At 36.9% G+C, this 23,673-nt stretch overlaps 1 protein-coding gene across 2 annotated transcripts in view; it reads left to right on the top strand.

Annotated features, from left to right (window-relative positions):
• Window positions 1-23,673, top strand: part of Ift74 (intraflagellar transport 74) — a 92,340-nt gene that overhangs the window by 48,125 nt on the left and 20,542 nt on the right. For both annotated transcript variants that reach the window (XM_060365871.1, XM_060365872.1), the window contains 5 exons: window positions 2,957-3,095; window positions 4,659-4,721; window positions 6,115-6,258; window positions 8,558-8,598; window positions 9,862-9,941. In XM_060365871.1, coding sequence (XP_060221854.1) covers window positions 2,957-3,095; window positions 4,659-4,721; window positions 6,115-6,258; window positions 8,558-8,598; window positions 9,862-9,941 — 467 coding nt within the window. The remainder of the gene's footprint in view (window positions 1-2,956; window positions 3,096-4,658; window positions 4,722-6,114; window positions 6,259-8,557; window positions 8,599-9,861; window positions 9,942-23,673) is intronic.

Consider the following 23,673-nt stretch of genomic DNA (forward strand, 5'->3'; position numbering starts at 1 on the left):
CCTCCCTTCAGGGGGAGGTGATCAAAGAGCCTGCCACTGAGTCCATGTCAGAGACAGCCCCTGCTCCCCTTACTAGGGAACCCACATGGAGACTGAGCTGTTTATGAGCTACACCAGAGAAGGGGGTCTAGGGCCTCTCCATGCATGTTTCTTGATTGGAGCATTGGTCTCTGCAGGACCCCCTGAGCCCAGTGTTTTTGGCGCTGTTGTTCTCCTTGTTTGTTTGTTTTTTTCTTTTGAAAGTATTTCTAACTAAAGTAATGTGGGTTAATTGTAAAGCTATTTTGTATTTTGTTAGATTCAAATTAAAAATATACTACCAAGTTTTATATTCCACTGCCTTTCAACATTGTTGTTTGCTCATTTTTATGATACCTTGCTTTTATTAGTCACTTTACTGCCATGTTATAACAGGGGCAAAGTGCTTGAGCCATATAAAGATCTGACAGCCATTCTATTCCTTAAGAAAACACGATACCTTCCTTGTGATGTAATCTTTTTTCCCCTTGTAATGTAATCTTAACCCCCTGCAAAATAGATTACTGTACACTAGTTCCCATCTATATACAGTGGACAGAGCACAAAACAGGGTTGAGTAATGAAATGTAGAATGTTCCTTAGTAGAATGTAGAAGCGCCTTAGTGCCTTAGTGAATTTGATAAAACAAAAATTTAAATAAATGGCAATTTCTGCTTCAGATTTCTGTGAGCTCATGTACTAAATTTTAGCACTCAACTAAATTTTGTCAGTAGAAAGCATATTACTACAATGTAGTTACTAATGGTAACTACCATTACTAATGGTAACTACCATAATGGAAAAATATCACTGCCTGTTCAGCAGTGAGGCAAAAATAAATAGAAATTTCCGGTTGTCTGTTTCATTTTCTTCATATTTGATTTGTTTATTCTGAGATGTTTGTAGGAAATGGTCTAAGTTAGGTGTTTTGTTTTGCTAGTTGTAGGATATGCGTATAGAGAAGGTTTGGAGTATGTGTCCCTAATGGGCTTAGCTGCTGATTTTTTGAACGTAGTAGAAGTTGTTTTCTGTAAGTGAAAGGCAGTAAATAATGATAGGCTAATCAGATTTTTGAAAAACAATGAGAAATTAATGATCTTGGTACTAAAAATTTATGTTAAATCAAACTCTTTCCTTTTTACTTACTTACTTACTTTATTTATTTTAATGAAAGGCTGTCACTATGCAGTCCTGGCCAGCCCTGAACTCCCTATGTAGACCAGGCTTTATCCTGAACTCATAGAGATCTGCTTGCCTCTGCTGCTCAAGTACAGGGATTAAAGGCATGGACCACTGTATCTAGCAAGTGCATTCTCTCAGATTTCTTTAATGATATGACCCCTGATAGATCAACCATCCTAAAGGGCAGGCCCCACTGCCCAGAGAATTACATAATACAAGCTGCAGCTGGACTCGGGGCAGGAGAGATAACTCAAAATTGGGGAGAGGGACCTATGTATGGCTAGAGAAGGCAGATTTGGAGGAATGGAATAGGAATCAAAATACATTATATAAATTTTCATTTAAAAATATTTTTTTATTATATGTATATGGTGTTCTGCTTACATGTATGCCTGCAGGCCAGAAGAGGGCAACAGATCTCATTATAGATTACTGTGAGCCACCATGTGGTTGCTGGGAAATAACCTCATGATCTCTGGAAGACCAGCCAGTTTTACTTAAGCTCAGAGGCATCTCTCCAGCCTATAAATTTTCAAAGAATTAATAAAAATACCATTTTTTTTAAAAAAAAGGAAAGTTTCTCTATCCTATTCATAATTGACTGTAGAAAATAAAATACAGGGGACACTAATGATATTACTTGTAAATGCATTATGATTGTATGATTAGGATAACCATTGCTATTATTATACAATAGTTATATATTTTCAGGCAATTAATGTGCTATGATGCTAAAATATGTTTGTGATATGCCCATTGTATTTAAAATAATAGGTAAAAGCAAATTTCAGCAAAGCATATTGATACTAAGGTATAATTTATTTTTAAGTTTGTATCAGAATGTTATTATTATTAGTGTGTACATGTGTATATGGGTACTCGTATGGCATAGTACATATGTGGATTTGGTTCTGTTCTGCTTTGGGTTCCATGGATTGAAAGACTATCAGGCATGTGCAACAAGCACTTGGACCCAGTGAGCCATCTCACCCAACTTATAATTTTCTTTTTAAAAAATGAAATTGTGAGCGTTGCATGATAGCTCAATGGTTAAGAGGGCTTGTTCTTGCAGAGGACTGGGGTTTGATTCCCAGCATTCACATGGTGCTCTACCACTCCCTGTAACTATAGTTCCAGGGATCTGACACCCTCTTCTGACCTCTATGAGCATGAGGCCCACACATGGAACACATACATATATGTATGCAACACAGGCATTCACATAACATAAAATAAATAAATCCTAAAAACATATTATTATTAATGTGAATACATTGCAGTGTAGCTTGCTGCATTGGCCAGTTCAGTCAGAGCTGCCTTGTTTGATATGATTTACAGAGTAGCTTTCTAGATAGAGTTAACTTGAATACTCTGACTACTTATGTTTGAAAATCAGTATTGGGATTTGAAAACAACTAAATTTATGTTTGAAAAAACTAAAATGGAGTATTGTCACCAAAAAATTAAATGAACCCTCATGTGTAAACAGTCTGAGAGATTATATGTGATATCTTCCTGTTTTATTTATGCATTGAAATAAGAGAATAAAGAGATTGGGTTTAAGGATGCAGAAGAGAAAAGTATATTATATCTGTGCTGATGTGCTGATGTGATCAAGTTTTATATAGCTTTGAAATATAAATATAACAATTTTCATACACCATGGTTGTTATTTTTAAGTACTTGTAAAAATTATTTGATTTTTTTTTTTAGCCTTGAGTATACTAACAGGAATATTGTATGCCTTTGATTTTAGGAAGGAAAAACAAATCAGAAGTGTAGAAGAAGAAGTTGAACAAGAGAAGCAAGCAGCAGACGGCATTATCAAAAATATGTCTCCTGAAAAACAAGTCAAGTACATAGAAATGAAAACCACAAATGAGAAGCTGTTGCAGGTGATATTACGTTGGCCTGTGTGCTAGGCGTGCAGCACCGTGCTGCTCAGAGTACACTTTGAAAACCAGTATCAGTGTTTCTGAGGACTGAATTGACCTACTCCAAATCTCATTGTGACAAGGTCTTCAGATAAGTGTCAGTAAGACACTGATGTAGGATTCATTTTCCTATGTTGCATCATGTTCTAGCTTTTAAAAAAGTACACAGTGTATTTCTCTGTATCTTCAGCTTTGCTTGTCATAAATTTATATGAAAACAGTTGGATGTACTTATGTGAGACAGCGTTTCACTGTGTAGTCATGGCTGCCTTGAAACTTGTTCTGTAGACCTAGCTGACACTGAACACACAGAATTCCTCCTGCCTCTGCCTCCCAAGTGCTGGGCTTAAAGGCATGTGCCAACACCCATAGTCTAAAAATTTATATTTTTATGAACTTTTAAAGGAAACATTAAAAGGGCTCACAGTCCAGAGTCACATGGTTATTAATATTTTTTTCATTTTCCTTCCTGTTTGATAAGTAGCAAACTTTTTTACCTGTTATGTCCTTGATTTGAATCGTTTGTGTTGCTTAGAGGAACAATTTTAGTGCCTGCTGATAATCTTCCCAGTATTAAACATCACAATGCATCTTTAAGCCCAGATGACCCTTAAATGAAGGATTACTAAAGAATTGGGCCAATAAGCAGGTGTGGCACATGCCCTGTAATCCCAGCACTCAGGGAGGCAGAGGCAGGTGGATCTCTCTTGAGTTTGAGGCCAGCCTGGTGTACAAAGTGAGTCCAGGAAAGCCAAGGCTACACAGAGAAGCCCTCTCTTGAAAAAAACAAAATAAAACAAAACAAAAACATAACTTATAATAATGAATATTGTTTATTTCTCAGATATTCCTTCATTTTAATAGAATGTTATCTTAGACAAAATTTTTGGATAAATGATTCATTGAAGAAAGACTGAACTATTGCAAAATCATAGTAAATTTTATGTGGGTTTATGAATAACTAATCAATGGTTCTTTTTCTTTCATTTCTCCCTTATTTTCTCCCTTCTCCTTCTCCCCTCTCTCTTTGTGGTCATTTGACTATCTTTCCCTTCCTTCCCTCCCTCTATCTTTCTCCCTCCCATGTAGGTGTAAATCTTGATATTAAAAACAGTTAGGCAAAAGATGTGAAAAAAAAAAAGTGGCTAAAGATTAGAATTTTATATCTTCTTTTGAACAATGACATGATTAGTTTAAAAGTTTCTGATATGGGGGATACAAAATGAATAAAGTGTAATAAATAATAATAATAATAATAAAAGAAAAAAGTTTCTGATAATTACTGTGATCAGAACAATGATATAATAATTGTGGCAAACTTAAGGAGTTTTTGAAGGTCTGTGGAAGGGATTTTAGAACTAACAAATGAAACTATTTCAAATAGGATACAATCTTGGTAAGTTCTAGTCAATATGCAAGATATGAATTGAATATAATAAAATTTACTTTATCACATTTAGAGGTGAGCTGTTAAAAAATGAAGAAAAAAGTTATTACTTTAAATTTGCCTTTTTTCCCCCTTAGGAATTAGATACACTTCAGCAACAACTAGATTCATTGAACATGAAAAAGGAGAGCCTAGAAACTGTGAGTATAAGGTCACAGAGTGTTTTCCTGAAAAATCATTTGGGGAGCATTAACTCATGTACTCAGCAGTTTGCTAACATGCATTCAACATATTTTCTTCTCATGCTACACCACAAAGGTCTCAGATTGGTTAGAAATAGATTGTTTTTTTGTTTGGTTGGTTATTTTTGTGGTTGCTGTTTTTCTTTAGTAACTGCTGTATACAAAGCCAATCATTGCCTTATAGTGCTGTGCAAAAAATGTAAGCAGTTTAGATAAACCATAGGAGACTGAAATAGGAAAAGGATGGGGGATAAATCATTTGAAGGTGTAACACTTTTACATTTTTCTTTTTAAAAGAGTTTTAATTCAGAAAACAAAAGCATGTGTATGGTTTTAAAACTGAAAAAAAATGTCATTAAAGTATTTGTTTCTTAACCCTTTCAGACAGAACTTCTTTGACATTTGTTTCATCCTTAGACAATTTTGCCTGTGAACTCTTTCTGTATAACGCTCGTGTATTCATTTAATCCTAACAGCGATCCTATAATCCTGTTTTGTTTTTAAATTTGTGAAAAACTTTAAATGGAAATATGATATGGCACCTGTACCAACCCCTCTCACCACACACACACACACACACACACACACACACACACACACACACCCCATCTTCTGACTGTCTTTGCATAATCTTAGAGCTGTCCTTCATTATTTTAAGTTAGTGCATTGTGTAACGTTTATGATTAAAATAGCCTTGCAAATGAATAGGTTAGTTGTTTTCTGGGGTTATAAATAATTTCCATTGAATATGCACATTTAAAATTTTTATTTTATGTGTATAAGTGTTTTGTCTGCATGTACATATACATATATGTACATATATGTAGCTATACACATACACAAATGTACCACGTGCATGCCTGGTATTTGCAGAGGCCAGAAGAGGAGTGTATACTGCCACAGATCAGTTGCTCAATAAACAAGAGGTTCAAATGTCAATTTATTCATTGTTACCACTCATAGCTCTTTTTATCTAAAAGAATTTTATCATATCTGTTTCATTTAGAAATAATTTTTGTGAAAGTAGAACTGTGGTAAATACAGAGCAACTGTTCTACCTGCATTTGTTTCCCAGTGTTCCATAACAAAGGGTCACAGCCTGGGTAAAGGTTGTGGAGGTTAGACATCTACAGTCAAGGTGTGTATCAGCAGAGTGTGTTTTCTCTGAGACGGAAATGTCCTGGTTTCTTCATCAAGCACTGGTATTCCTTAAGGCAACTCCTTCTCACTGTGGGCTCTGGTGTCTTTCTTTCTAAGGACACCAGACATGTTGATTAGAGACCATCATGGCTTTATCTTAACTTTCTGTCTCTCCAAAAGACAAACTGAAGTCTTTCCTTTTTGTTCTCAGGAAATAGCACATTCTCAGGTAAAACAAGAGGCCGTATTGCTACATGAAAAACTTTACGAGTTAGAGTCCCACCGAGATCAAATGATTGCAGAAGACAAAAGCATGGGCTCCCCAATGGAGGAAAGGGAGAGATTGCTTAAACAGGTAGTGGAAGAAAGTTCATTTATTTTGTTTGTTGTTTGGTTGGTTTGATTTGGTTTTTGAGGCAGTGTTTCTTTGTGTAGCCCTGGCTGCCCTGGAACTCACTCTGTAGACCAGACTGGCCTTGAACTCAGAGATCTGCCTGCCTCTGCCTCCCGAGTGCTGAGATTAAAGGTGTGTGCCACTACTGCCTGGCCTTTTATTTGTTTGAATAATGAATTTGAGCTATGAATTAAGGAGAAAATCAATGTGACTATATCCAAAAACAGTAGTTAGCTTCACTTCAATATGAAATACAAGCCAAGAAAATGTAGAAAAATCTTACTTTCTTAAATAACTTGGTTTTGGAATAAATCCTTATTTTTTATTTTTTGGTGCAGTTTAGTCATTTCATGGATACTTGTTTATTGGTGATTTAACTGGCTAGATAATCTTACTGAAAATAAATTCTGTTACTTATATTTCTCTCTCTCTCTAAAAAAAAAAAAAAAAAGAAGTATCCTAAGTCTAATGATTGGCAGTATCAGTGCCTTCATGAAGAGAATATAATTTAAATATCATGTGAAATTATATATCACATAATGCCATGTATTCTGTTGCTTTTTCACTACTACTAGGTTGCTTTAATTCAGCTGTAAGTTCAATGAATATGCTTATGCTAAGATGTACTAAGTCCAATACCCTTCAGAAAACTTTATCTTCATACAGGGCAGAGATTTCTCCTGAAACTCCTCTGAGGTCTACTGTGCATGTATGCACGCATGCATATGTGCATGTGTGCTTGTATGCTTGTGGATGTGTGTGCCTAGTGGGTTTTTGGAACCCAATTGAGTGACTGTTAGAATCAGTTTTTCTAGAATGGTCTTAAAGTCTAAATCTTGGTGTGTGAGATGTCTGAGCAGGTAAAGGTACTTGCTGCTAACCCTGGAAGCCTGAGATTAATCTTAAGAACCCACATGGTAGAAGTAAAAGCAGTTTCTGAAAATTGCCCTTTGAATTCCACCCTTGCACTATAGTAAACCCTCCTACATACAGTAAATAAATTAAAATGTAATAAAATTTAAAAAGCAATGCTAAGACGTCACTATTTCTTGCAAAGGAAAGATTAGGGGCAGGAAAGGAGAAAGTGGTCGTTAGCTAGATTGCTTGTTAAATCTGAGTTTAAGTGGGACTTGGTGGCATACATTTTTAATCCAAGACTTGGGAGGCAGAAGCAGGTAGATCTCTGTGAGTTTCAGGCTGCCCTGGTCTACATAGTGAGATCCAGGACCACCAGGCTACAAAACAAGAGAGATCTTATCTCAAAAAAAATCAAGTTTAAGATAATCTAGGATTTATGTATGTATATTTATTTATATGTTATATATATATAATGCATATATATTCTATAGAATAAGGGATTATATTTATTCCAAATATTACATGGTATGGTATAAATGTGCCCTAGAAGTTATTTATTGTTTTTCTGAAATTTGATTTTAGTGGGGCTTCCCAAATCTGGTGGCTGTACCCTTGGATGTAGGAAAGTCTGAGTAATCCAAGACACTTAATGTTAGTTAACTGACCCATGCTGGAAGATATATTAACCTGATGGTACATGGTAGATAAGTGTCTTAGAGTTTATATTGCTGTGGTGAAACATCATGACCAACTTGGGGAGGAAAGTTTTATTTCACTTACACTTCATTGTCATAATTCATCATTGAAAGCAGCCAGGCTAAGAACAAGACGGTGCAAGAAATCTGAGGGCAGGAGCTGATGCTGCTTGCCGGCTTGCTCTCCAATGGCTTGCTCAGCCTACCTTGTTTTAGAACCCAGACCCACCAGCCCGTGGATGAACCCATCCATAAAGGGCTGAGCCCTTCTACATGTGTCTCTACAGGCTTCCCAACACCAGCCTGAGTTTTAATTGTTTGTTTGTCAGTTGATTGGTTGATTGATTGATTTGAGACAGGGTCTCTCTGGGGCTCTGGCTGCTCTGGAACTCATTATGTAGACCAGGTTCGTTTTGTACTCACATATTTCCTTGGCCTCTGGCTCTTGAATGCTGAAATTAAATGTGTGTGCAGCCACACCTGGTTTTATAGCCTGATTTTTGTGGAAGCATTTTCCTGATTAGGTTTTCTCCTGTCAGATGAGTCTAGCTGTGTCAAGCTGACATAAAACTAGCCAAGACAATAGGTAAGAGTATATTTGAGGAAGAAGGAAGGGATCTGTGAATACTTTCTTAGTGATGTTTTCTTTCAGATAGTCTAATAGTGAGTTATGCTTTAAATACTGTTGTCTTCTTATGACTATATAGGTTAAAGAAGATAATCAGGAAATAGCCAGCATGGAGAGACAGTAAGTACTTTTGAACCAGGACTTTTTATATTTGTGCATGTTTCAGATCACATCCTAAAGTTATAATAGTACATGTTTTATAGGCATTTTTTCATGTAGTTCATATTAACAGTTTTAATATTTATTGAACTTTTAATCTCCAGGTTTTAATTCTGAGTTATTACCTAATATAATTGCTTTAAAAATACAGCTTTATTAAGAGATGGCTTACATACATTATATATTTAAATCATAGAATTCAGGCCTTTTTGTAATTTTTACAGTTGGCTAATCCTCAATTCAGTCATTTCAACAAAAGCCTACAACTCCCTCCCCCCCCCATTGCTTTTCTTACCCATTCCTTCACTTTAAGACTAGAAATCTCCTCAGTGTTAACATATATTTTCCTATTCTGGACATTTCATACGGAGAATCATACAGCTTTTGGTACTCTGTGGCTACATGCTTTCATTTAGCCTAACATTTTCAAGGCTCATCTGTGGTGTAGTATACATCAATATTTAATGTATTCTTAATTCCAATTAATATTCCATTGTATGATAAGATCTGTTTTAGTTATTCATCAGTTGATAGGCTTTGGCTTGTTTCTATTTTGCGGCTAATAGGAATCATGTTGGCATGAACATCTGTGAGCTTGTTTCTGTGTGGGCATTATTTTCACTTCTCTTATGTAAATATACACGAATGGAATTGCTGGCTTATGTGGTTACTTTATGGTTAGCTTTAGAAATTTGGAGTCCAGTTTAGATCAAATGACTCCATAAAAGCATTGTATTTTCTATGCAAATAGACATTTTACATTTCTTCTTGCAGTGTATGAGAGTCCAGTTTTCTATACATCTTCATCACTTAGTATGATTTTTCTTTTTTTATTATCTGTGATTTTATTACAGCCATGCCAATGGATGTGAATTAGTATTTCTCTATGGCTTTCACTTGCAATTCCTTGATGACTTATAATGTTGAATTTTTTTCCATGTGTTGTTGGACATATGTATATCTTCTTTGAAGAAGTGTTTGTTGATGTCCTTTGTACATTCTCATAAAAAATTATTATTGGTGGTATTGAGTAAAATGAGTTGTTCATATATTCAAAATACAATTTCCTCTGCAAATACGTGGTTTACAAAATTGCTCACATTTCATCAAATGTATTTTAACCTTTTGATGATGTTCTGGTAGTAAAACAGTTTTCAATATAATGATCCTCATTTATGTTTTTTTTCTTTTGTCACTTCTAAAGTTCGCTAATACTTTTAACAGGTTAACAGATATAAAGGAAAAAATAAATCATTTTAGTGAAGAAATTAGACAACTTGACATGGATTTAGAAGAACACCAAGGTAATATTTATAGAGTATTTTTGAGTCTTTAAAAATCTGCTTAATATATATCTGAATAGATGTGTATTAATTTTGATCTTAGTGACTTCTTAAGATTTATCATTTCAATCTTTACTTGCTGAAATATACTTATGTAGTATTATAAATAGTATTAAACACAGTACTTGAACTGATCGTAACTTAGTAACCTTAAGTAACCTAGTGATTGTATAAGATAAGTATTTAATTTTTTGAAGGATTCTTTTTTTCTTTTTCTAGTGGAGGAGATGGCAGTCAGATAGCAACCACCACAAGCAGAGAGGCTTGATTTGCTGTTGGGCTCAGTTATGAGGGAGCAAGCGCTGTTGTCTAGATTTCCCCCCATGAGCCTTGATAGCAGAAATTCTGTGTGTATGTGAGAAGTGTGGCATCACACTTCCTAACCAGCTTATTCTTGGTACAGGCTCCCTGCTTAAAGAGTTCAGGACTTCACTTCAAATTAGTGAATTAGCTCTTGGATTAACAAAGATTAACTATATATTATCAGTTAGTGGAAGAAAGTCGGGATAATTTACCATTGAATGGTAATAGATATTTATAGTAGGGAAAAGAATTTTTTTCTTAAAGTTTGTTTTTTACTTTGATTTTTATTTATTTTTAAATTTTTTTTTCTTTTTAATTTATTTTTTATTTTATTTTGCCTGTGTGTATTTATGTCTGTGTGAGGGTGTTGAGTTTCCTGGAGCTGGAGTTATAAACAGTTGTGAGTTGTGGGAATTGAACCCTGGTCCTCTGAAAGAGCAGTCAGTGCTCCTAACCACTGAACCATCTCTAGAGCCCTCTACTTTGATTTTAAAGATAGTATTTATGCCTTTTTGTTGTCATATAAATGATACTCATTTTTGTTGATTCATTACTTACCTAAACTCTACAACAAACTTTTGAATTCTAGCTAATTCATTTTGTACCTGTGAGAGCTCAGAGAAATTAGTAATTTGCTAAATTCTCCAGGTTAGTAAGTAGTAAAGACTAGTCTTAAACCAGAGTTTTTCTGACTCTAAAGTCTTAGTTCCACTGCCTAAGCATAAGTTTGACTTTTGATTCAAAGTAATTCATTTATGAAATTAAAATGTTCTTAGAAACATATAGTTATATATACATGTGCTTACTAATGGCCTTAATAAAGCTTCTAAAGGCAGGAAAAATAGTTTAAGTAAGAAAACTTGGCTTAGTTTTATGATCTGAAAATGAGTATAATGTCTTATTAAGGTTTATGTATTAAATGGCACTTGTGACAAAAATAGGTTTATAATAAATTAATACTAAGGCCATATTAATTTTAAAATATATTTGCTTATTTTTTCCATTGACAAGATTATATTTATTATTTCTAGCATGTTCTGAAGTATGTATATATTTGAATGACTCAGTCAAACAAGCATATGTATTACTTTACATATTGTTTATTGAGAATGACTCAAATACACTCTTCATGACCTTTAAGAATATATACTACTTTGTGGCTGGGCATGGAGGCACACACCTTAAATCCCAGAACTCAGGAGGTAGAGGCAGTTGTGTCTTTGTGAGTGTGAGGCCAGCCTGGTCTGTATAGTGAGTTCCAGAGAACTCACTATATAACAGAGGAACCCTGTCTCAAAAGAACTAAGCAGAAAAAAGAATATATTTATACTAATGTTGTACAGTGGATCTCTTCAATTGATTCTTATGCTATGGAATTTTGTATCTTGTCTGTGTTATTTTCTTACTGTTGGTTTTCATACATGTAGATCTATTCTGAGAAATGTGATCCTTTTGATTTTAAAAACTTTACAGATTGTATCCTAAATAATTTTGTCCTAAATTATATTTCATATTATTCAGTTTTTTTCCTTTTTGGGAGGTAAAATTTATAATTAATTGAATTTGTAAGATAAGTGAAATGCAGAATGCTTTGGATTTTGCTTCTATTTCTTTTTTTTTATTTGTTTCAAACGTTTGTCTTTTTATTAATGTAGAATAAGACAATCCATAATTGTGTAATAATGATAAAAGCACATATAAGTATGTAAATATATAAATATAGGTGTGTGTGTGTGTATTGACAGGTAAGTGTACTAATGTATCATTGTTACCACTGCTCTCCCGTGATCATCTTAGATTACTGCAACAACAGGGGGTTTTGCAGAAGGTTACTTGTTAGAAGGTTACTTGTTAGTTCAGGACCTCATTACTCTGCCTGAACTATTGCAGTAGCCTCCTAACTGGTTACCCCACCTCCATTCTTGCTGCTTCTCAATTTGTTTGTTTGTTTCCAGTATAATGCTATTAGAATGATTTATGTAAAATGTGGCTCAGTGTCCTTGTCCTGCTTAAATATGGTTCACCATGATGCACAAGATAACAAAATTTTTGTAGGTCATATTAGTTCTTCCATAGTCTGATTGTCAGTCTTCATTTCATCCATAGTCATTTCCATGCTCTGCCCCCCCTTTAAAACCAGATCTTATAGTGTAGCTCAGGCTTGCCTAGAACTTACTGTATAGACCAGGCTAGCCCTAAACTCACAGCAATCCTCATAACTGAACCTCCAAAAGCAGGTATTACAGATACAAACCATCATGCCCACTCTGTAGCAATCTAATAAGTCTATTTCTGCTACCTTATAATTTTCTTTGCTACCATTCATTCAACTATTTTATGCTCTGACTTTCTGCTTTTGTTGTTTTCTTTTTAATTGAGCTTTTGTTCTTTTTCAGATCATCTGACTAAGTTCTTATTCTATAAGATTTAACTTAGGCATCTTCTTATTTATCATTACTCAGAACTTCCTTCCCTAACTAGTTGCTAGGCTTAGCTGAGAAACTGTCCTCCATGTTAATTGAGCATAGTGTGTATTATAATTGCTTACTTATATGTTTGTCTTCCTTCTTAGACTGTATGCCCTCAAGGGCAGGGAATACTTTTTTTTAAGTTATTATTATTTATTACAGTTTATTCACTTTGTATCCTGGCTGCAGCTCCCCCACTAGTCTCTTTCCAGTCCCACCCATTCTTTCTTCTCCCCCTATGCCCCTCTCTTAGTCCACTGATAGGGGAGGGCCTCCTCCCCTTGTATCTGACCCTAGACTATCAAGATCTCATCAAGACTGGATGCATCCTTCTCCTCTGTGGCCTGGTAAAGCTGTACCCCACAGGGGGAGGTGATCAAAGAGCCAGCCACTGAGTTCATGTCAGAGACAGCCCCTGTTTCCCCTTACTAGGGAACCCACTTGGAGATTAAGCTGCCTTGGTCTATATCTGAGCAGGGGTTCTAGGTCCTCTCCATGCATGGTCCTTGGCTGGAGTGTTGATCTCTGCAGGGACTATTTAATACACTTCAATAGTCTAGTTCATCAGCACTGTGCCTGGTATAACCTAAACAATCCACAGTTTAAGAAAGAAGGAGCTGTACAATGAATTAATGGTGAAAATTGAGTTCTAATCTGCTCTTTGGGTCCTGTCATTTTAGGATATAGATATATACTGTCCAGAAAGGTTGACTACCAAAATTTTATTACTTTCCAGACGATCCCCAGCTTGGCTTTAGTTTTCCAATAAAGTGGTAGTTTTTGTCTATAGCTCTATTTTCAGTTGGCATGGTTAATTGTGCCAACCTGATTTAATTATAGAGTACAGAGCAAGAGTGTATCTATGAGAGTGTTCTCTGTGATGACTGCCTTAGGGAGTAAGATCAGCTGAAATGTGGGCAGTAACATGCTGAGGACATTCTCTCTGTTTCCCGGCTTACATGGTGTCAGCTGTTCTGCATCACCACACTCTACTTACCAGGATGGATGGATATGTCTAAAAATGAGCCAGAACAAATCTTTTCTCTCTTAAGTGAAAAACAAAACAAAACAAAAAACCACTAGCATAGAAAATTGTTACCAAGCTGGGTGTGTTGCTACAAATTGATAATTCCAGTATTCAGGAGGGTGAGGAAAAAGGATTACTGCCAAGTTCAGGGATAATGGGTTACATACTGAGTTCAAGGACAGCTGGGGATATACTTTTTCAACTTCCTTTTTACTCCATTGCTCCCAAAAGAAAATTTATATCATAGGGATAGTTTGTGGCTGTGACTAAACTTGGATTGTGATCCTTAAGCCTTTGGAACTGATATTTTTGGGATTTAGAAAAGTTAGAAGAAGTGATCTAAAGAATACCAAGAATATTCTAATTCTGGTGGAATTAAGAAGGACAGGATGCCAATAGAAATGCAAAGAGTAGAGAGTGTGAGTATGGTGTTTAAATGGGAACAAGAATTAGATGATGCATATCATATTATATCATATCATATCATATCATATCATATTATATTATATTATATTCTGGCAAGGAACTTGTCTGTGTCCTGAGATTATGCATGACGCTGAATTTTAAAGAACTGACTAGTTAATTGGGGAGAGGAAATTCAAAAGTCAGCATTGAGGATTGTGTAGGTTATGCTAGATGCTTTTTCCAAGTTGTAGTGAGAACTGTGAGCAAAAAGCAGAGCTGGAAAGTTTGAAAATTTACCCTGTTTCTAGAATAACATGTAAATTTTGGGCCAAGGAAAGTGTGGTCCTTGAAAAGATTACAACAGCTTGAACCACCAAGTAAATATATCTTTAATTGCTACTTTATTTTTATTTTTAAGCAACTGCTTGCTACATAGCCCACACTGGTCTCAAAATTTTGGTGATATTGCTAACTCAACATTTTAGGTATGAACCAAATGATTACTTTTTAAGGTGTTGCTTTTGTATGAGCAAAGGAACTCTGGAAAAAGAATTGTTGCCTCAAGTAAAACAATACGTAAGACTATAATAAAATAGGCAAAGTAATAATAGTGCTTTTTCTCTGAAGGCTTGTATCTCATAGTCTTTCTTCTTTCCCTACTCCTGGTGCTACAGAGGGAAACCAGGGCCTCCTGTATGATAGCCACTTAATTTTGGGAAAACAATTGCTGGGAAATATTTTATTATAAATTACTACTTGAGAGTTTATATCTCATGCTTTAGTCCCATGCATAGAATATTTCTTGGTCTGTTTAACCTCAAGCCAGACCTTTATTTTTCTCTTTATTCTTTTACATTTAATAAATTCTGACAATAACAGTGTTACTATTATAATGCATGTCCAAACCTTTTGTGAAATAGGTGCTAAAAACAAATAATGACCCATCTATGCAGAATTACTGGGTCTTTTGAAGTCACATGGTTTTGAGCTTTACTAATTGCTAGCTTAGGCTGAAGCTTTTTCAGGTCTGATAAATTAGTTATCAATTGATCATCTGTTTCTGTTTTCCAAATTTTTATTTCTATTGTCTTCTTTCCTATTCCCCATTCTTGGGAGTTTATACTTTAAAAAGCAAGCAAACAAACCAGAAAAGCATTTTTTTTTTTGTAGTTATAAGAGGGCTTGGAGAAGAGTCAGTATTAGAAGTGAGTGTTCCAGAGTAAGCCCTGTCTCGAGAAAAAAAAGCAAAAAGTAAAATAAAAGAGATTTTTTCTAATTTTTGTTTTTTGCCGTTAGTTCTGGTCATCTCTATGGTCAGTACTGATTACCACATGACCCAGCCATACTGTTCTGCTTCCTGGCAGGAAGTTCCCTATGCAAAGAAAACAGGCAGGCACTTGTTCTCTAATCCCAGCATTCCAGGGAGGGGCACATGGGATCAGACGTTCATGGTTAGCTTTGGCTACATAGCAAATTGGAGGCCAGTACAAACTACAAGAGACTCAAAAATGAGAAGCAAGCACTTGGTCAGTGTCCATGTCTTTTGAGAGGCTGAGGATTGCCTAATGCAGGCTAGACAAGCACTCTGCCACTAAGCCTGACCTCAGCACTTCAGAAGAGCCAAATATAAAGACACTGTAGAGGTTCAAGAGTGAGTGTGTACCTAAATGAACATCGGTACAAAGTCCCAATTTATTTCTAATATCAGAGATCAGACCTCTACTCTTGCCTGATGCGTCTAAAACAAAAAGGTGGAACTGTAGAGAGCTGCGGAATGCTGTGCCTTAAAGATGGAGCTGGTTTCCGCCTTCCACCTTCCCGATGGTGAGTGCTCTCTGTCACAAACAACTCCACATTTGGCTAAGGCTGAGGATCTGGCTTGCTTCCATGTATGTGGACCTATCTGCATTGCCCGCGTGGCACGCTGGGGTTGGCTACCCAGAGGCTATTTAAGCTGTGGGCTGGCTTTCCCCAGGGTCAGATGATTGTTCAAGGTTCCTGAATAAACTGCATTGAAAAAAAAAAAAAAGAGTGAGTGTGTAAATACTCTGTGCATACAAAGGAATGTTCACACATTGAAAACTGTAATTGAGGATGAGTTTTGTCAAGAGCCAGATGTAAAAGACACATTTGATCCCACCTCGTAACACACCAAGGATGGATGGGTGAATTCACAAAAAAGAGCAGATTGATCCTTGCTGGACTCTGAGTACAGGGACTGTGCGGAGTTGAGAGTCTTGGAGCCAGAAAGAGATGATTGTACACAATGCAAAATATTAAGTACTACATTGAAGGTTTTTTTGCAATGTGAATTTCACATCAATAAAAGCTCATTGCTTACTTAAAAAAAAAAAAAAAGTGGGTGTTCAGCCAGCCATAGTGGTACACACTTTTAATCCTGGCACTCAGGAATCAAAAGCAGGCAGGCCTCTGAGTTAGGAGGCCAGCCTGATCTACACAGGCAGTTCCAGGAAAGAAGCGTGTGTTCAAGTTGTCATATTTACTAGGATGTCACTGATTATAAAATTGACCTAGAATCTTTAAGAGTTCAGTCACTTTGTATGTGCTTCATTTTACTGTTTTTTTTTTAAGTGTTTTTGTAAGTGTGTGTTTCTGTGTTTTATTGCAAATGACCATTCTCATACATTATTATTGACTTCAGTTTTGGCCTCAGTCATCTTTTCCTGCTCTTAAAATTATTATTATTTCTTTTATCATATTGTGGTAGCAAATGCCTGTAATCCTAGCAGTTGTGAAGGAGAATCAAGATTTCAAGTTCAAAGGACAGGATTGGGCTACAAAGTGAAACCCTGTCACAAACAGAACACAGTGCCCAGCCTGGGTGTGGTGACATGCTCCTGTAGTCTCAGCTTCTCAGAAGGCTAGGTCAGAGGATAGCTTGAGGCTAGGAGTCAGAGGGGAACCTGAACAATGTAGTGAGACCCTGATATATCTGTCTGATATATATTTGATGTAATGAATTCAAACAATAAGAAAGCATATGCAGTAAAACTTGTCTTTTCAAACTCATCTGAGTCTTCAGAGGTAATTATTATGCATATTTAGTCTTTAATTAGCTTTACTTCAAATTTATAAACATTTTTAATTTTTATTTTTATTACAGTTTATTCACTTTGTATCCCAGCTGTAGCCCCCTCCCCCATTCCCTCCCAATCCCACTCTTCCTCCCTCTTCTTCTCCTATGCCCCTTCCCTATTCCAATGATAGGATAGGTTCTCCTCCCCTTCCATCTGACCTTAGTCTATTAGGTCTCATGAGGACTGGCTTCTTTGTCTTCCCCTGTGGCCTGTTAAGACTGCTTCCCCCTCAGGTGGAGGTGATCAAAGACCCAGCCCATGAGTTCATGTCAGAGATGATCCCTGTTCCTATTATTGGGGAACCTTCTTGGACAGTGAGCTGCTGTGGGCTACTTCTGTGCAGGGTATAAGCATTTTTAAATGAAATAAAACGATGTAGTTGTTTTAAGCTTGAATATTTTCATGTAACTATTATATTAGTTTCCTTTCTGTTGATGTGATGAAACACCATGAGAATAGCAACTTATGGAAGAAAGAGTTGATTTTTGGCTTACAGTTCAGGAGGGGATATAGTTTGTCATGGTAGTAGGAGCATGGGGCTAGCCTAGTAGTCAGGAAACAGAGAAATCACATTTCATCCTCATACAGGAAGTTGAGAGCTGTCATGAACTGGGACCAGGCTGTAAAACTTTAAAGCCTGCCCCTGTTGTACTTACTTCCTCTAGCACATCTTACCTCCCAAAGGTTCCACAGACAGTGGGGACCAAATGTCTAAATACATGAGCTTATCAGGATATTTAATATACAAACCACAAAAATTGTATAGCATACATCATTCCATTTGAAGATGTATATTTAATTTACCATTAGGAACTGAAGGCTCAAGAATGGTGACTGGTGCATATTAAGCACTGTGACAACCATTAGCTGCCATCACATTTGTGGCTGTGTAGTATTCACCGTCTCAAAATTGACCTTCAAGCTATTTCTGCTCTGGAGAGGACAGGAGGTCCACAAGGAGAGCAGCAGAACCAAAAAATCTGGGCATAGGGATCTTTCCTGAGACTGATACTCCAACCAGGTACCATGCATGGAGATAACCTAGAACCCCTGCACAGATGTAGCCCATGGCAGTTCAGTCTCCAAGTGGGTTCCATAGTAATGGGGACAGGGACTGTTTCTGACATGAACTGATTGGCCTGCTCTTTGATCACCTCCCCACCTTACCAGGCCACAGAGGAAGACAATGCAGCCACTCCTGATGAGACCTGATAGACTAAGGTCAGAAGGAAGGAAAAGAAGACCTCTCCTATTAGTGGACTTGGGGAGGAAGATGCATGGAGAAAGGGAAAAAAGGGAGGGGTTGGGAGGGGAGGAGGGGGGGAACTAGAGGGAGGATACAAAGTAAATAAAGAAAACTTAAAAATAAAATAAAATTTAAATTTAAGAAAAGAACTTAAAAAAAAAAACAATGATGCAAGGCCATGCATAATGGCATATGCCTTTAATCTCAGTACTTGAGAAGCAGAGGCAGGTGAGTTCAAGTTCAAGGCTAGCCTAGTCTACATAATGAGTTTGTGGACAACCAGGACTTCCATAGTCAGATCCTCACTCAAAACAAAACAGTGATTCCATAGATATTCTTGTACATTTGTGTGTATTCTACAGACTAAATTTCTACAAGTGAAGTTTTAACCAGAATAGATCAGAGCTATTACTTTTAATTTTGTTAACTTATCACAGAGACTGAGCCATTTACTACAGGTCGACATTGTTTCCACCAGTGCAATCTATATAAATGTCCTAGTTTTTGTTAGTTAAAGTAACATACCCATTATGTGAAAATTCCAAACTCCTGTGATTGTAGCCAAAGGCCTGAATGTGCAGTTTTACCAAGATCCATAAGGTGGTGCTAATTTTCTAAGAATCTATTTATGTAGCTTAAGGTTTACATAGAGTTTAAAAAGTACAGTCACATTCACATAATTTCCAAGAAGAATGTTTGAGCATACTTACTAAAAATTATGCCTTCATTTGTAGAATCCAGTAGTACCACAGAGTTGGATTAGACAGCATGATAAATATCTGATTATTAATCTGTCACAGACATAAATATCTGATAATGTCAGTGTGATAGATATAATAGATGTGCACATGAAGTATGTATGGACTCCAAATCACTGTCCTAACATGAGGTAATTACTTAAAACTTACTCCATAATTTATGTGTTATTTTGAATAATCAAAATGTACTTACTTTGCCTGTAGGATACTATAGTTTTGTTTTTTTCAAGACAGGGTTTCTTTGTGTAGCCTTGGCTGTCCTAGATTCCCTTTGTAGACCAGGCTGGCCTCAAACTCACAGAGATCCATCTGCCTTCGCTTCCCTGTGTGATGGGATCACAGGCGTGTCCCACGGCACCTGACCAGATACTACAATTTTTTATACAAGGTCTCTTTGTATAGCTGTGTCTATCCTGTACCTTATGTACAGGCTTTTACAAAACCTCACCTTTAAACGGGAAATAAGAGTTGTTCATGGCAGTACATGCCTATAATTTCAGCACTTATAAGACTGAGGCAGAAGTATTGTGAGTTCAAGATGAGCTGTGGAACTGCCAAGGGATGGGTATATATCACTTTAACAAAAACTAAGACATATATATGAGGGACAATTTGTACATGCTGTTTGAGGCCAGTTCCAAGCCACTCTGAAACACAAAACAAAACCCTACTTAAAAGGTGGAGGGCCGGGGGGGGGGAGGATTGGGGGATAGAGGGTAACATAAGTGCTTACCGCTTAGGATTTTTGTAGCAAAACCTTGACTGTGTGTGTGTGTGTGTGTTACTTGAGAGTAGTAATAAAAAGGTTCTTCCATATTAATTGTTAGCTATTAATTAATTTCTGCTGTTACCTTATAAGCTGAAACTCGAGTACTTTGGCATTTCCACACGCATATCTTAGAAAGCATTTTCCCACCAGTATTTTTTTTAAATGGCACTTAGCATTACTAGCTTGTATAACCACAGTGTACATTGAAGAAAGAGCAGCTCATTGTTTAATGTGGACACTGGCTCTAGCAACACTGTTTTTTTTATTTTTTATTTTATCAAAGTGGTGATATTTCAACACTATCTAATACTGCTTAGGAATACAGAGTATAAAGCCCTCCTCCAGATCTCAGTTTGAAACCATGAGGATAGGGCTCAATATTCTGTGATAAGCCACTTTTGTAATAATTTGAATTCATACTATCGTTTGATAGCCGCTGCTTTGGAAAACAGTTGAAGGCCTTGTGTTATATTTGGTACATGCCAAGAACTACTAACATAAATGTAAAATAAGTACTCCATTGAAGTGAACTTCTACATAGTTGTTTTGTTTTCCTTAGAGATAGTGAGGCTTTTAGCAATAATTTAAAAAAATTTATTCACTTCACATCTTGCTCTCTCCTCTCCTCTCTGTCCCACCCTCCCTTTCCCCTACTCTCTCTGCTCTACTCCTCAGGAAAGGAGAGCCCTCCCTACCAACCCACCTTAGTGCATCAAGTTGCATTAGGACTGAGCACTTCCCCTGAGTCCTGGCAAGGCAGCCCCACAGGGGGAAATGGTCAAAAAGCAGGCAACAGAGTCCATGTCAGAGATAGCCCCCACTTCCTTTACTAGGAGACCCTTGTGAAAACTGAGCTCCAGAAACTAAGTTTCTATTGAGAAATCACAACATAGACCAGTTCACTAATGCTCTGACCTGTGTCTGTCTCAAGAGTGATCAGGAATTTGTTTTGAAGCTTGGGAATCTTCTGAGATATGCAGGAGCTGTGTTTCATCTCATCCCACTGCCCAGGTGTGTGACTCAAAGATGTTGGCCAGATATGCCTTCCCATTGAATTTGCTGGCAATGAGAAGTGTGAGTTTGTGTCAAGTGGAAGAGAGGACTCCTAGGTTCTTGACTGAAGTGATAGTAGATGGTGAGGACATTCAAAATAATAGAAAATAAGAGGTACAAATTTTGATAGGAAAAGCTGTTAAGTTTAATAATATTCTGTGTTTTAGGTTCCCAGAAGGACATGTAAATACTAATCTAGTAAGCAATTGAATGAAAAAATTTGAAGGAAGTGGTTACATTAAGAGTTCTAAAGTCACAGGACTAAATGAGAGTGTTATCGATACAATGCCATTTTAGAAGCCAGCTAAGCACTACAGAGTTGGCTCAGAGGATAAAGGCACTTGCCCCCAACCTAAGTTTGATCCTCAGATCCCACATGGTAGAAGGAGAGAGCTGGATTCTAAAAGTCATTTTCTGACCTTCACATGTGTTGTGGTGCACATGAGTGCATGCATGCATGCATGCATGTGCACACAGATACAATAATCCATGTAAAAAATTAATTAAGAGGATTCAGGTTTAAATAAGGAAGGAAGAAGACCCCGAAGACCCCATGAGAAGACAGAGTGATTGCCCTTTTAAAAGACAATATATCACCTTTCCAATGCAAAAGCAATACATGAAAATATGTCAAAGTGTTAATCAATAGTGACAGATTTTGTAGAGTGAGAGAACAGAAGCTTCCCTTTGTGTTGGATAGTAAAGGCATCACAAAATCCCCTTGGGAACATGAGCAGAAGGGGAAAGCTTCATTGAAGTATCTTGAGCATGAAAAAAAAAAGTATGAGGAACAATAAACAGAATGAATGCCTAGGGGTTCCCTTTCATTTAGAGAAAGGAAGATAAGGTGGTAAATTCTTACATAGCCTAGAATCTAGACCTGCCTTGTAAATCCCTTAAATCCTTGGACTAGTGAGTAGGCGGATCAAGGAATTGTAAATTTCTTAGTAAACCAGGCCTCAACATGTTCAGACGTTCCTCACTATTCTACTGATATTTATGTATACATCACCCTCTGATCTGAATATTTGAGATCATGTGTCTGCAACAGACTTATGTGTTCTTACCTCAGAAGCATACTAGTAAGGTGAGTAAATGTTTAAGGTGTTATACATCATGCATGTGCACAAGCAGAGGTCTGTATTCCCATGCTTCCCTGCTCTGCTCAGTAGGGAGTCTACCGCTACTGTTTTCCCAACTATTAATTCCTTAATCAGATCTGTGAATTTTTCTGTGTCATAGAGGAAGATACAGAACACATGTAATTGGAGAAGGACTGCTGTCCTCCTCTTTCACCCTTTTTTAACTCTTGTTCCCTCAAGTCCTTTTTAATGCCAGCTTTTTTTCATATTATTTTTCTCACAATTTATTCATTATATATCCCAATTGAAGCCCCCTCTTTCACCTCTTTCCAGCCCCACCCACCTCCCTCTTTTCCACTATCCTCTTTCCCTAGGTGACTGAGAGAGTTCTCCCCCATTGCCATGTGCACATAGCTTGTCAAGACTCATCCAGACTGCCTGGATCCCCTCTGTCTGTGCCCTGACAAGGCCTCATCATTAGGGGAAAGTGATCAAAGATTAGGCAACCGAGTTCATGACATAGGCCATCCCTATTCCCCTTACTTGGGAACCCACATGGAGATTGAGCTGCCAATTGGCAACATCTGAGAGGGGGTCCTTCTCCATGTATGGTCCTTGGTTGGTGCATCAGTCTCTGCAGAACATCCTGGGCACAGATCCTGAAGCTTAATTAGGACTCTCCTTAGGAAGAGCTTGCTCTTCTTTCTATCCCTTTTGGTGTCACTAGGCTTCCTTAGTTTTTCCAGGACTGACTGATTGCCATGAAGAAACTGGGTTGAAGCAAGCTCAAATTTATTCTTTCTCTACGTGGTGCCCTACATGGAGTTCAACACTCTTACTGTGAGAATGGCTCTGTACTTACATAGCAAAATGTGTGCTACACTGAAACCCCATTATCAGAATGATCCCAGTCCACCCCTACTAATGGTCTTTTGTGAGGCTGCTGTGTCAGAGATGTTCTTCCTGGCTTTGGATTTTTGTCTATTTAGACATGACTTTCATATTCATTAAACTCAGTGTGTTCAACATTTCTGTTTACAACTTTTTCATCAACCTGTCCCCCTTTGCAGTTAATGCAATTATCTTTTCAGGTTGCATGAATAGAACCTTAGGAAATATCTTTGGTTCCAGTTTTTCTCTTATATCTGCTTGATACGTGAGATAAAAATTTACTAACTTCCATCCTAATTACTGTTCAAATTTTTTTGACATTTGTTCTTTTTCATATCTAAGTGACTCTTGTTCATTTTTTATAATGTAGCATGAATATCACTTAGGGAAATTTGCACATACCTGAATTAGCTAAGTAGTTGTATATTTTTTTTTCCTTTGGTGGGCGTTTCAAGACAGGGTTTCTCTGTGGAGGTCTGGCTGTCTTGGAACTGGCTTTATAGACCAGGCTGGCTTCGAACTCAGAAAGATCCCCCTGCCTCTGCCTCTGGACTTAAAGTCCTATGCCACCATGGCCTGACTAGTTGTACATT

This window comes from Meriones unguiculatus, chromosome 12 (assembly GCF_030254825.1).
Source record: "Meriones unguiculatus strain TT.TT164.6M chromosome 12, Bangor_MerUng_6.1, whole genome shotgun sequence".
Taxonomy (NCBI): domain Eukaryota; kingdom Metazoa; phylum Chordata; class Mammalia; order Rodentia; family Muridae; genus Meriones; species Meriones unguiculatus.